Consider the following 14,588-nt stretch of genomic DNA (forward strand, 5'->3'; position numbering starts at 1 on the left):
TGTTGTATAGCTTAGCTTTTCAAACACTTTTAACAGTTACTTTAGTCTGACAAAAGCCGAATGACGAATTAGCGCTTCCAGTCAGAGACTGAGGCTACGTCCACGGGTACACGGGTATTTTTGAAAACGGAGATTTTCCGTTTCCGTTTTAAAAAATAATCCCGTCCACACATAAAGGCAGAAATGAAGGAAAACGCTGCTATGAACATGCCAAAGCAGCAGGTGGAGCTAGATTCCTAACCGTGCCGAAATGTTGGCCAATCAGAAGTCTAGAAGCCTCGGTGGGAAAAAGTAAACAAAGCTGGGGCATAGAAGCAGAACCGAGTCGTATGTGTGGAGGGACAGTAACTCTGTGTATATGTAAGCATTTAAACACTGCAGAGAGTAGAATTAACAGTAACAGTATTGTAGAAATTCATTTCACCGAAACAATAACGTGGCGCAGTGTGACGCATGCACCAGTTTATTGTATTTCCAGACTTGCTTTCGGCACAATTTACAGTGCACGCTACTCTGTTTTTTGTCAGACTTGAAATAGCCGAAATACCTTCACACTACGGAACTTCTATGGCTCTTCCGTTCGACAATCTCTCCGGCATTGGAACCATTATCTGTTTTCTCTTCGGTCACGCTCGGTTGATTTTTCTAGTCGGTACACTCATTTCCTCCATTACCCGCTGGCTCCATTACCCGCTGGCTGCTTCCCAAACAAACACACGTGCGGCTTGGCACTTGTGCTGTACGTAACAAGTCACGTGGACGTGACGCTGCGGCTGTGATTGGTTCGGCTCTGCGCTACTTAATTTGGATTGGCTGACCTTTTTTTTTTTTTTTTTGAGGACAAGAGCGGCGAAGTCTATCGCGATAGCTTAATTTCTCTATCGAGTAAGTTATATCGCGATACATATCGTTATCGTTCTATCGCCCAGCTCTAGATACATGTCCAAGATCCAAATCATGCTGGGCAAAAACATCAGCATAGGCACTTAGACGCTGGGTAACCCTCTCTTTCCACTCCTGCGGGAGGGGAGAATTGCCAAAGTCAAATGTCAAATCTGGGTGAGCAGGTTCATCAACTGGCTGTGCAGTAACATTACAACATTTCACAGTGTCATCATTTTTGGTTGAAATGGGTGATTCGTCATATATCTTTGCAGGACTATGGAGCTCTGCAATGACACATCTAGAAGGCAGTGTTACGTCATGCTCAGTTTCATTTCTCACCCATATAGGTAACCTATGAGGATGCTTCTTGGGCAAAGTGACAAGACAGCACTCCACAAAAATTCCCCCTGGTAAGGTGGATGTCGTTGGCTGTTCAACAATGGCACATTCACCAGCACTGCTGGATCTGACACAGCCTTCAAGGAGGACCCTCCCTTGAGCTGGTACTACGTGTTGCACCTTGCCCTTAAGAGTTACAAAGCCATCGTTTCCGGCTAGGTTTATCTCTCTCCTGACCTTGAGTGTACGGAGGATCTGCCTGTAGCCATAGACCGACGACAAATCATTGGGATCTTTACCTTGACAATATTCGTCGTACAGAACATCAAGTGCATTTGTCCCAATCAGCACAGGCAAGTCACAGTTAGAGCGTAAGTCAGGTACTACTAAAGCAAGGCTAGAAACCTCAGGCTCAGTTTCAATAAAGCTTTTTGGAAACTTAAGGCTGATGGGTATGTATCCCAAGTAAGGAACATTTTGGCCACTAGCAGCCTCAACATCCAGGCCACTGATAGGCTGAATGGGATGTTCTGAAAGATTGGTGTTGTAAAATGAAGCGGACACTGTGGTCACTTGAGACCCAGTGTCAAGGAGACAACTGCAATTGACTCCCGACACGGTAACATTTGCTGTACATTTCTGTCCTACAAGTCCCTTGGGTAACCTAATCTGGGGTCGTGCTGCACGAGAGAGAAGATACTTTGCTCTGAGGTTCCGGTTTGGGACGTTCATGATTACTTTCAGTTCCTGGTAGTCCCTCCCCAGAAACTGATTTTAGTTTAAAGCTGACATATTCTGTTCCTCCCAGACTTGTAGTTTTTGGTTGAACTCCTTACGTTTCATTTCAACTAGTTCAGGGTTTGGTTCATTGCTGCAAGAGGGAGCAATATGACCATCCTCGCCGCACCTGAAGCAGTACCATGGGCGTGGCTTCTTAGTGGGCTTAGTCTCACTTGGGTCAGATTTCTCTTTAGGAAGAATCTTGAACTTAGGTTTGGTTTTCTTATTTGGCTTGTCAGAGTTCTGGCTTGAACTGTCAATAGCTGATGCTTTCAGTGAAGCCACTTGGGCTTGTAGCTTTGCAAGTTTCCTTTCTAACTTATGTGCATCAAAAGGCACTAGCCTATCATTAACAGCTGATACGTCTGTATCATCAGTGACATACTCTCCTACTTCAAGGGAGTTCAAATGTGCCTTAGGTTTAGAAATGCCTAAGTGCTGTTTCATTCGGCTGGACTTTGCCGCTTGCCGGTCCTCCTCAGTACGTAGCATGAGGAGCAACTCTGGAAATGAAGGTGGCTTGTCCTTCTTCTGCTCAAGCTGCAAGGTTGTGATCAAGCTGTTGTTCCAGCAACCTCTACAAAACTGTTTAAGCAGTTGGCGATCTGAATCATTTGTAGTGATGCCACCTCTTTTAATGACTTTACTCAGGGTTATCTGCAACCGCTGTAAATAGGCAGAAGGCTTTTCACCTGAGTTCTGGTTTGTGCTCAGGAATTTGGCAAAAAGCTCATCCCCATCATCAACAGTACCATACGCTGAGTCAAGAAGGCTGAGATAGTCATGGGGAGAAGCGTTAGGACCAAGGTGCTTTACAATGTTAGCAGCTGGTGGAAGAAGGCTCTCAACTATTTTCCTTACCATATGTTTGTCAGATATGGTACAATCTATGAGGTGGAATTCAACATTGTTGCGCCACGTATCATAATCAGCTTCGAAAGTAGAGCAAGGGGTTTTCCCCGAGAAGGGCCTGAGCTTTGCATGACCTTGAGAAGGCATTTCATTGTTCTTAATGACATGCTCAACTACTACTCTCTGTACTTCAGGTGTAGTGAGCTGTTCAGGTGGTAAGTAGATAGTGGTTTTTCTGTGCGAGGGAGTCACTTCTACACTTGGAGAGGATGAGTGAGAGTCATGCTCAGGCAAGTGGGTTAAATCACTGCCCAGTTTAAGAGGACTTTGATGCTCTATGATGGCTGGTTCATCTTGGTCTGTGTCACTAGTGAGCTGCAGATTCTGATTAGGCACTGTTACATTTGGCCCAACTGCGGGATCACTCTCAGTGGACTTCTTCATTCTGGCCAGCTCATCTAGTAAAACCTTCTCAAAATCTGCACCACTCAGTTTAGCAAGCCCTTTCAGTTCAGTTAGGTAAGAATGGGTTAAACATGAACCCCTGTCTGCAGCATACAGCGCAGACAGAAGCTGGATATGATGGACAACACTTGGGTTACGGCTTTGTCTTTTGCAAGGCAAGCTATCCTTAAGGAACTGGACTGGTTCACCTGATTGGAACTCCACAATGGCTGTGTTTTTAAACTGTGCCTCTGTGCTAGTTACTTTGATTACTCTTCCAATAGAACCAAACTGCCCTAAGTAATCAATAACCTCATTGTCAACCTCATCGCCTGTTAACCCTCCTACTAGGACAGAGTTAGGTACTTTGACACCTTCACTTTGGATTACATCCATGTTGTCTTATTGCTCCAACCCAGAATGTCATGGACAATTGTAATGATTTGACCCAAAAGGCATGAAAGCACCAGTTGCTCAACTTCCAAAATAAAAGGAATTAAACCTCCTGGCTGGCTCGCCACGTTTTGTGTAGCGCCTCTACTCAGGACCAGTACACTCTCACTTCAAATAGAGACCCTAGACATCTTACTAGGTTCAGGAGGTTTTGTTTTGGGGACTCACAAAAGGAGTTGGCTTGGAAGTGAATAACTGGGACCTTTATTGCCTCAGTACCATTTATATACATATACAACACAATAACCCAAATTGCACACTAATAGTGCATTTTAAAGGTGAACACATGTAAAACAAAACAAAATAAAGACATTTAAATGGAAGATTTATACTGAACAGTATCAGAGCTCTTGGGAATGAATGAAACAGATTAAAGTGTTCCTGTTGTGAAGTTTGAATTGTCCAGTCTGAATTGTCCTTTAAAGTCGTTGAAAACCCAAACAGGTGTACTGTAGGGGAATTGTCAGTGTGCAAACCCTATTATCCGAGTAGGAAAAGTAGTGCATAGGGCTTATCTGTAATCCAGGGTTGCTTGAATCAGTTTCTCAGGCAAATCCCACAATCCGATCGCATGGCTGGCCACACCATTTCACGATCATCCAGGATCTCATTTGGGCTGTTCTCGCCGTCAGTGGTTCTCCAGAATCCTTCTAGTAGTTCAAAAAAACCAATCTACACAAACAGTGCAGAACAATCAATTTCTTTTCCCATTTTGTGTTCTTAACATGAGCTCATTAACTTCTTTTCCAAATGTATTAATCACAAATGGCATTCCCTTTAGCTTTACCAAGTTACAAGAGTTACAGTAACTTGTTTGTACCAGTATCAACAATTTTATCAAAATTATATCACAACAAAGAACATCAGCAGCTTAAACAGTAATGTAAACAGTCATAGCAATGAAAGTGACATTCATCCTTAAGGCTTACAAGAAAATGTAACTTAATTCAGTGCAAATACTATTAAACTTGAAATATGCTCATATCTATTAAGACATAACCATTCTAATATAAACAGAGCTATTGCTTCTACTTGAATACCTCCCCGATCGGAATATGGCTTCAGCGGGGTGGGGTGGCTAACAGCTATTAGCAGCTAGCATCGCATCTAGCATCGGCATCGTTTAGCTCAAAGCATTCAACACTTATAACACACTGTAAAGAACAACAGGAGAAGTGAAACAACACGCCAGATTCTCATAGCTCCCGATTGGTTTTTGTTCAAAGGTTTCTGAGCTGAATCGGCTAGTGAAATACATTATCTAACTTAACAGGTAGCTAACGAAAGCACGTGACTCACCGGGATTTTCAGACACAAATAACTTGACAGACGTTATTCCCTTTGTGGTCAGAGTTCGGGGCCTAATAAAAGAGTACCTTATTAGCATTTATACGTAAAACAATCTGGTCTCATTAACCGGGTTGCAGTATTGCATACCAAGATACTTTTTCCATGCGCTCCGACACGTACTTGACCGCCATCAGAGGGAAGATCTCACAGGAAGAGAGAGGTAATACTTCCTGCGCACTAGACGCAAGGTCGTCAGAACACAAGACTGCATCACAGCGCCCCCTTGTGACAATAACAGGCTATAGCCTTAGATTACAAAAAGGGATTTTGCAGCCCTGTATTTCACATGGGTTACAAGTGGAAAAAAACAAACCCTAAACTTCCGAGCAAGCACTGACAGTACTCTGCCATGGGAATGTGAAACTGCCAGATCCTTCCACTGACCGCTACGACACACCTGCACCAGGGCAAACCTCCGCCTGCCCCACTCCTGCTATACAGGTGAAAATAGAGCAACAGGACTGCTGAGTCTTTGATTTTATTTATTTTCTGCTGTGTTTTACGTGCATTTATTTGAAAGAGTGAGTGTAAACACAAAAAAAATATTTTATTTTATGTGCTGGAATGTGCAGAAAATGGGTTTAAATGTTAAATTTCTTCCAGTCAGAGAATGTTGCATATAATTTAATGTTTGCTTCATGTGTAAAGTTAAAAGATTAAAACAAATAAAACTAGTTTCAAAATGAGACTTTTTCATTTGATTGCATTTTATATGATGGATTATGCAGAAAAAATAGAATTGGGCTGAAAGATCTATTGCTTCAACCCTATTCAGGTTGTAAATCATTTTTTTAAAAAGTAGCTAAGTAACTAATTACTTTTGAACATAAGTAATCAGGAAAGTAACGGGATTAAATTTTGGAGAAGTAATCAGTAATTAGTTACTGTTTACTTTTTTTTAAGTAACTTGGCCAACACTGGATACAAGATAGGATGGATCCATGCTTTCACGCCGTTTGTGCCAATTTTCCTACCACTCAAATGTTGCAACGAAATTGAGACTCATCAGACCAAGAAATCGTTTGCTAATTCTGCTGTACAACTTTGGTGATCCACTGTGATTTGAAGCTTCCAGTTCTTGAATGACAGAAGTGGCATGTGATGTACTCTCCTGCTCCTGAAGCTCATGTGCCTCATGGTCCGATGCGTTATGCATTCAGCGATGCTCTTCTGCATACCTTGCCTGTAACAAGTGGTTATTTGAGTTCATATTGCCTTCCTTCTAGCTTGAAGCAGTCCAGCCCTTCTCCTATGACGTCTGGCATCAACAATGCATTTTCCCCAGAGATCTACTGCTCAGTGGATATTTTCTCTTTTTCTGATCATTTTTTGTGAACTCTGCAGATGGTTGCACGGGAAAATCCCAGTAGATCAGCAGATTCTAAAATTCGCAAATAAGCCTGTCTGGCATCAACCGTCAACAGCAGGTCATCTTGACCACGCCTACATGTCTAAATGCATTTAATTGCAGTCATGTGTTTGGTTGATTGAATATATATGTTAAAAGAAAAAGAATCAAATGACTAAATCTACCTGCAGAGCTTGACAGCCGCTGTAGTAATTATGCATCAAAAGAAGACAGCATGCCATTAAGAGAGGTGTCAGCACACCAGGGGAAAAAAAAACAAACAATAGTGGAATACTGTACAGAGCAATATAGAATACTATTCTAGTGGATCAGTGGATTTTATCACCTATGCTACATAATATCATTAAATCTATAAAATGTGTGCTCAAGAGACTCAGATTTGCAGAAAAGATTCAGCCAATGCAGTTGCTTCTTGAACAAGATGTGGTTTATGTATTAAATAATTTATGTAGCATAGATTTCCATCCCTGATGTAAAGACACATGTCTGAAATAACAGAAGCTAACACTAAATCTTTCAGATTTAAAGTCTGATACAACTGCTGTGGTTAGAAACCGGGTGTATTTTACTTAGTTATGCATTGGATCTGACTTAAAATGTTTTTACTCTCATGCTACTACAAACAGACAGAGATGCACACACAGAAAAACACATGTGTATGGTTTAAAATCCCATGGAGATGCCCTGTATTTTCTGAGCAAGACCTCACTTGCACAGAGGCAAGTATGATTTTAGCATTTATTTTACATTCCCATCAGAAATGTGGATTCTAATGATATCTGCTGCTGCAGAATTATAGGAACTTTCAACTTTCTTCATGGTACCCTTTGAAGTCAAATAGGCAGATCATCAGGGTAAAAACAATCACTTATGATGTGCCTTAGGTACAAAGGGGAGGCATTAATTTGCCGGACCATCACATGAATATCAATTGCTTGCTTCGATAGGTTGGCCTTAGCTAAACCAGTGATGTCATTTCCCCTTGTGGTGATGTGGTGATGAATTTTCTTTGAGAATATGCCAGGCTCTTGTTTTAGTCTGACAAACTCACCATTCATAAAAGTTAAAGGCAACACCTGTCCTGTGACTTTCAGTATTTACACATAGAAAGAGAAAATGAATATCAGAGCTTTGCATCAAAAACAGGCCTCCAGTTAGAGAAAAACGTGCTTTTAATTTTCTCTCTCTCAATCTCAAAGTGTGAGCTGATGAAGACACAGTCAACAACAGGATAGCACTGACATTTCCCTGGTGCTGCAACATACCCAGCAGCAGTCGAGCAACATGCTGTTTGAATTTCCATGTGTCAAGGATGTCAACGCCTTGCTAAATATCTGCTAATGACAGTATAATGATGATGAAATAGTTGTTTTAGATAGTGAATGGGTTTTGTTATTAAACTTAACTGGTTTATTGGCTGTAAAATAATGTTCCCTGATATGCATTATACAGTAGGGTGTTTGGTACGGGATGTAAGAACTATTTAAACACCAAGCATACTGGGCGTCTTGACAGCTAAACTGATGTCAAACTGAGCAAAGGCAACTGATGTAGAAGAGACAGCCTTAACTGATGAAATGTTTTTCATCTGAAGTCAAAGGGAAGCACTGTGGGATATGGTCTCCTTTGCTGTTGCACAATTGAAGTCAGGGGCATCAAGCCAGCCTACTGTAAATAATTTGGTCTCTTATACGGAGGAAGTGTTTTTCTTTATTTTATTTTTTTATTAAATATCATGAAGATGCAGCTTCATGGTATTTTTATTTTCCAACTACAGTTCAAGGGAAAACAAAATTGAATAATCCTTTCAAAATATGGAAGACCCATTCACATCCTTAGCTTCGGAAGCTAAACCAAACAAATACATCACAGACACAGAAGGTACTTTATGCTGAAAAGGTATTTGGCACAAGATCTGACAGTAGAAAAAAAAAATACTGTGGGCTCTTATCCATGCATAGAACATCAGGCGTTATGGTTTTAATTTGATATTTCAGCTGCTTTTCAATGGTATTAAAGTACTTGAGACAAAGGCACTTTCAAATACTTGATTCATGGCACCGTAGTCTGTGCCACTGGGGATGATCTTGGCTTGCAAAGCCTTTTTGGATTTGTGGAGTCAATTGGGCTGCAAGGCTGCTGCCACTTTTGTCTCCTTGAGAAAGATTTTTTAAAAGCTGCTCAGTGAAGACGATCTCGGTGTTTTGCTTTCAGTAGAGCTCTGGAGACGCTTACACAGTCAAGAGTTCGTTAGAAATCTAATTTATCATCTTTTAGGGTGAGTCAAGCATGCAACAGTTGTCTGGTGGAGTACGAACTCTCCTGGCCACATGAATTTTATTTTTTTATTTTAAGCAGAAAATTTCACAGCGGATTAAATTGTTTGATGAAGGCAAATGATTAAGGGTCAGTCTTGCTTCTTATGGTGTATTTGCTGCATTTATCACAGTGGGATAATACTGACATCACACTGGCTCCTCAAGCAATTATTTTGTATACTTGATCTCCTCACAAAGGAGCACTTCATGATATATTATTCTCCAGGTATCAGGAGCATTTGACTGACTCCTCCTGGTGCTTATTGGTTATAAAGACTAGTGCTGTGCTAAAGAAAAACCAGCTGACACAATGTTTAAATACAATGCATTTAGGATTAATCACCATCTAGAAGAGGTCTATTTATTTCAGTAAGAAGAGATCATTTGAAAGAGCAGAACAAGATTGATTAAGACAGAGAAATGAATCAATGTATCCAGTAATTAGACAGCTGTGATACATTGGTTGATGAGAACTCTGGTGGTGACGATGAAGGCTGAGGTTTGGATAGAGCTCTGAGAGCACAGATTTAAACCACCCAGAGTGATTGTGCATTTAAAATTTTAAACAAGATATCATTTTTGGAAGGTGGATTTTTTGCCTTTGAGAGACAGGTAAGTTGAGGAGAGCAGTTTACCATTTGGGAAGACCTAATGTAAACTGCCTCAGGGCAGATTTGACCCCAGGTCACTTGCTCAATGCCTTGAGCTACAGTACACCAGGACCCAAACATATTTTTGACTGCCATTTGTCTGACTTTGGTCTAACACATAGCAACACTGGGGTCATAATGTGATTGCTTACATTGCACATTACTTAACCACTCCCAGCACGAATGGGTATAGGTGACATGAAGGCTTAACCACTATCTATCAAGTGTAGGTTGTGTGTAGGCAGGGTAGGACCCAAAGTGCAGATACTCAGAGGCAAAAGTGCACTCAGAAACAGCTTTAATGCAGACTCAAAAAAAAACAAAAAACTGAAAATGCAAAAATAAATTTACACAGGAAGGCAGACAGAACACACAGCATGGGATGATGGAGATCACAACACAGACAAAAGAAAACACAGGGCTTAAGTACACAGAGGGAGCAATCAGGGAATGGGAGACAGGAGGGAAACACAGCTGGGACAAATCAGGGCTAATGAGACAAGGGAAGCAAAACCAGACACATTAACATAGGACACGGACTTTCAAAGTAAAACAGGAAACACAGACTGGACTACAGACAGACTCCCAAGCAGATACTCGACAGAGGGAAGAGAGAAGTGGGACCAGGGCAGACACATAACAGAGGGAGTATGGAAACCCGAACATAAGAAGAAGAAGAAGAAGAACCGGGGAAAATAGAAATGAAAAACAGAAACCAAAAACCTTCACAGTAATAAACCAAGATGAGAACACAAATAAAGGTACAAAAATGAAAACACTGGGTCAGCGACACAGGTACCCTAACACTATCAAGCCTAAGTGTTCATCACTACTAAAACATCATGCTTCCCTTTTCCCTCAGAGGTTTGTGTGTTTGTGTGTCTTTACATCTTCACAATGTCATATCAGCTGTTGTGTTTAGTCTTGGGTACAGAATGTGACATTACCATCACGTGCAATAAAAATATGTTACACCCAAAATTGTCATCTCACTAGTGATTGGAGGACCACAGGAAAAAAATCAGAAATGAGAAAATAGCTGATATGAATTAAGGCTCTTTTTGGTACAATCTTGGTATACCACATTCAAGCCACCAACAGAACCAGACTGAGAAATGAAGGATTCCCAAAACTGCAGTTCCTCTAGTGGCCATTTGAGGTTGGCTCCAAAGACTCAGGCACTCCCCAATGACTCCCATGTTAAAATGCCCAACTGAAAGCTGTGTTTACTGACTGGTACTAACAAACTGTTACTTCTGTAGTAGTTAGTACTTACTTTTCTTTTTTCTTTATTTTTTTTTAACTTAGTTATAAGACTCCATACACGAGTGTATAGTAGGTTATTTGATTTGATTTGTATAAGACATTCCATTTAGTTTCTGGTAAGGCTTAAAATTGGAAAGGTGGATGCTTGTTTAATAGGTGTGCGGACATAATGAGCTAATCACCTGCTAGGCATCGCCTTCACTAATGTGAGTCAGTGAACTGGTCCTCTCCAATATATAGATGCTGTTGGTGCCCACTGGAGCATTTGTAGTAGATTTACTTGAAAAATAATAGGGCGTGTTGTGTAGAGCCTGCACAGTTTGCCTGAACTGTGACTAGATTCACATTTTAATGACAACATAATACACAGTGATGCTTTCTGTGAGTCTAAAGTAGCTTCGAGTTTTTAGTTGTTGATTTAGTATGAAGTAGTACACAAGTCTCTCATTAAGGCTGTAGTTAAGATTCCTGTTATGAAGAAATACCCCTTAAAATACTATTCTTCCTCCTCCTTCTCTGTTCCTTGTTTTCCACTCATTGTAAATATTTTTACAACACTACCTTATCCCTACTAAAATAAAAGATAAATAATAATGAGAGGCGGCGTAAGGTTATATTATTTCTGATCCAGTATTGCTATAATGGATTGAAATATACAGGTCTATTTTGATCTTTGAGGATATGAGCATGATTGTTGGAAGATCATGCAAGTTGTTAATTTATGAAATGAAGTGAGTTGTTAACATTCTTGCCAAACTTCCAGTTAAAACGTTGTGAATGAGCTGTTATTGTGCAATGAGTCATTCCATTAATGACTGCTTTTACAACAAATGTTTGCTAATTACAGAGTGGCAGGGCTGGACTGGTAATCTTGCATGCCAGGCTTTCCGGGTGGGGTGACGCATTTTTGGGCCGATGGGTCAGCCTGAAGGGTCGCTGTGCAACGGCTGTACAAGCACTGACAGCAGCCCATTCATTCATTTTCATTACCGACACTAGATTACCCAATCAAATCTCTTAATGCAACAGGCCCCTCCTCTACCTTCGCTGTGCACTCATGCAGTTTGTAGAAAATGTTTAGAGTGGTAGAAGTGGTGAAGAAAAAGTATCTCATGTGAAAACAAAAAGAAAAAGAAACTAAACAAAAAATAGGTCAAGCAAAATGTGTCAAATTAACTGTCATTTTAGCTGTCAGGGCTGCTAATATACCATGAACCATAAAATGAACCAGCAACAACAAGTAACCTCACATTCACACGAGGCTGCTGCTGCCAGCACCAGCTGTGGAGAAGTGAGGAAGAGACGAAGAAGGTGAAACTAACGCAGTAAAAGAATTGATGGAGGGAGAGAGATTCAACGATTCTGGTCAAATGAATGGCTACTTTGTCTGTGAGACATTGCTAATAGCTAAATAACTTTTTAACATAATCCCTTAATTTTAGGGGCTCAAAAGTAATTGGACAAATTAATAACTGAAAATAAAATGCTTAAAATAAAATTATTCTCTTAAACAAAATACACTCAACAGCCACCTTTTTAAAGTATACCTGCTCTTTAACACAAATATATTATCTGCCAAATTACTGCTGATCTGCTGGGATATGCCACACAAATATTTTCCACACAAACATCTTTAGACTTTACAGAAAATGGTCTACAAAAGAGAAAATACCCCATGAGCAGCAGTTATCAGGATGAAAACGCCTTGTTGATGCATGAGGTTAGAGTAGAATAACCAGACTGCTTCGAGCTGATAAGAAGGCAACAGCAACTCAAATAACTTCAGTCACCTGATCTCAGTCCACTGGAGCATTTTTTGGATGTGGTGGAATGAAAGATTCACGTCATGGATCAGCAGCTGACAAATCTACAGCTACTGTCTCATGCCAATATGGACCAAAATATCTGAGAAATGTTTCCAGCACTTTGTTGAATCTATGTCGGGAAGAATGAATTCATTAATTCACCAAGGACGGGGATGACTCTGCATACAGACATGCAGACAGCTGGTCCTGTGGTGCAGTCAGAATAACCAAGAGCTGAATATACTTAAAACTGTATTGATGACAGAGGACTTCCTCTCATCTACATCAACAGCACTGTGTCTTCTGTTGAAACCTTCTGGTTTCTGGGACCCACAATCTCTCAGGATCTGAAGTCTGTAGTAGTAGTCAGTACTGTACCAGTTGTGAAGGCCGTAGGCCTAATGTTAGAATTGGTTATTGACTTATTTGACTTAGCTTTGGTTAAATTTGCCTCATTTAAATCACATGTAGTTTTAGGTTAATGGCTATTCTTCTGCATTTAACATTATTCACTTGGTCCAGTCCCATATGGAAAAGAAATAGTAAAAACATATATGATTTACTCTTGAAAGTGGCCACTTTCATGAGTAAATCATATATAAATCATATAAGGCTTACATGATTTACTCATGAAAGTGGCCACTTTCTCATTACTTTCATATTCTTTTTTTAGTAAGTATACAAAACATACAAGTTTCATTATATAATTTTTCAAGGGATCTTATATGTGTTTTCACTCTTGTATGCTTTTCATACAAGTTTCATACAAGACAGATAAAAACTTTATAAGATTTATATATATCTTTTCCATATGGGGTTATATTTGAGAGTTTTAAAGAAAATATATTTCGCTACTAACAGTGTGGAAACATTACAAATGCAAGTGGCACATCTAACTTACAAGTAAAGATGGAATGGCAATGGCCCCATCGTGTATGTCAGCGGTCCCCAACCTTTTTTGCGCCACGGACCGGTTTATGCCCGACAATATTTTCACGGACCAGCCTTTAAGGTGTCGCGGATAAATACAACAAAATAAAACTAGTACCGGTACCGAAAAAAAGAAGATTTACTCATAACACACGTGAAAAGACCCAGGAAAACCAAGTTAACGATAAAAACGATAAAAACGATAACAAAATAACGCTGAAAACCAATAAAAACCCTGAAAACCATACATTTCACACCTGAGGCTCAACTCTCGCAGCCCGGTACCAAACAACTCACGGACCGGTACCGGTCTGAGGCCCGGGGGTTGGGGACCGCTGGTGTATGTGGTGCAGCTCATATAACTGTCAGCTGTTCATACTGATACATCTTTTCTGTCATTTGTTAACATTGAACTACCTATAAATCATAAGTCTAAATAATTTAATCACTACTAAATATGATTTGAGCATTGTTTAAAACTACACAGTCACTAAAGACTTAGACAATCACTAAAAGAAAAGGGACAACTTTCAACATTTTGCTACCAGTCAGATACATAATAACTCACATAATTATCAATAACAGGGGCTTTTAATTGTAACCATTGATATGACTGAAAAGGTAAGGCAATATTTTACCTTTAAAGAAAGAAACAGCCACAACCATCATCCACAGTGACTAATTTTATGCCTTTTGTGTAAATCGTGGTTCTTGGGACATGGCATGTAAATATCCAGAAAGAGTACCCCCTTTTTGCCATCTTTATGGCCAACCTTCGCCCCCCAGTTAATGGCGTTTGTATGGTAAAGATGCACCAAATAGGGAAAAAAAAAAACTTGCCAATTCTAAAAGTGTCTGGTGACCATTAAAACATAATGTAATGTGTATATGAGTGTGCAATACGTTGCATTTACATGCATCAAAATGGCATATGTTTATGGGCTGTCCTGAGTCACACAATTTCTATATACACTACAAATACACAGAAAGAGATAATTTTTAGTCAGAGTAAAAATATTAGTCAGTTACTATGTACATGTTACCAGTTTCATGAAGATTGAACCACTCATCTAGGAGGAGTGCAGGAACAAACATACAGATATAGACTATTGGTCAAAAGTTTCAGAACAGCCGAAGTTTTCCAGTT

General features: G+C 40.1%; 1 protein-coding gene across 4 annotated transcripts; it reads right to left on the reverse strand.

Annotated features, from left to right (window-relative positions):
• Window positions 1-230: 230 nt before the first annotated feature.
• On the reverse strand, window positions 231-5,391 carry LOC308397009 (zinc finger CCHC domain-containing protein 12-like). 4 transcript variants are annotated; one of them, XM_080882723.1, is made up of 3 exons: window positions 5,191-5,391; window positions 5,053-5,114; window positions 231-4,425 (listed from the first exon to the last, which is right to left on the reverse strand). In XM_080882723.1, the coding sequence occupies exon 3, from the start codon at window positions 3,694-3,696 to the stop codon at window positions 1,999-2,001; it is 1,698 nt and encodes a 565-aa protein (XP_080738849.1). In that variant the 5' UTR covers window positions 3,697-4,425; window positions 5,053-5,114; window positions 5,191-5,391; the 3' UTR covers window positions 231-1,998. The 4 variants fall into 4 exon arrangements, with proteins under 4 accessions (XP_080738849.1, XP_080738851.1, XP_080738850.1 ...); XM_080882725.1 differs by lacking the exon at window positions 5,053-5,114 and having other exon boundaries at window positions 231-4,403; XM_080882724.1 differs by lacking the exon at window positions 5,053-5,114 and having other exon boundaries at window positions 231-4,403; window positions 5,130-5,391.
• Window positions 5,392-14,588: the final 9,197 nt, after the last annotated feature.

This window comes from Rhamphochromis sp. 'chilingali' (assembly GCF_963969265.1).
Source record: "Rhamphochromis sp. 'chilingali' genome assembly, chromosome: 5".
Taxonomy (NCBI): domain Eukaryota; kingdom Metazoa; phylum Chordata; class Actinopteri; order Cichliformes; family Cichlidae; genus Rhamphochromis; species Rhamphochromis sp. 'chilingali'.

Excerpts from the sequence above, each read along its gene's own strand:
- LOC308397009 (XM_080882725.1), bottom strand. The coding sequence starts at position 3,696 with ATGGATGTAATCCAAAGTGAAGGTGTCAAAGTACCTAACTCTGTCCTA.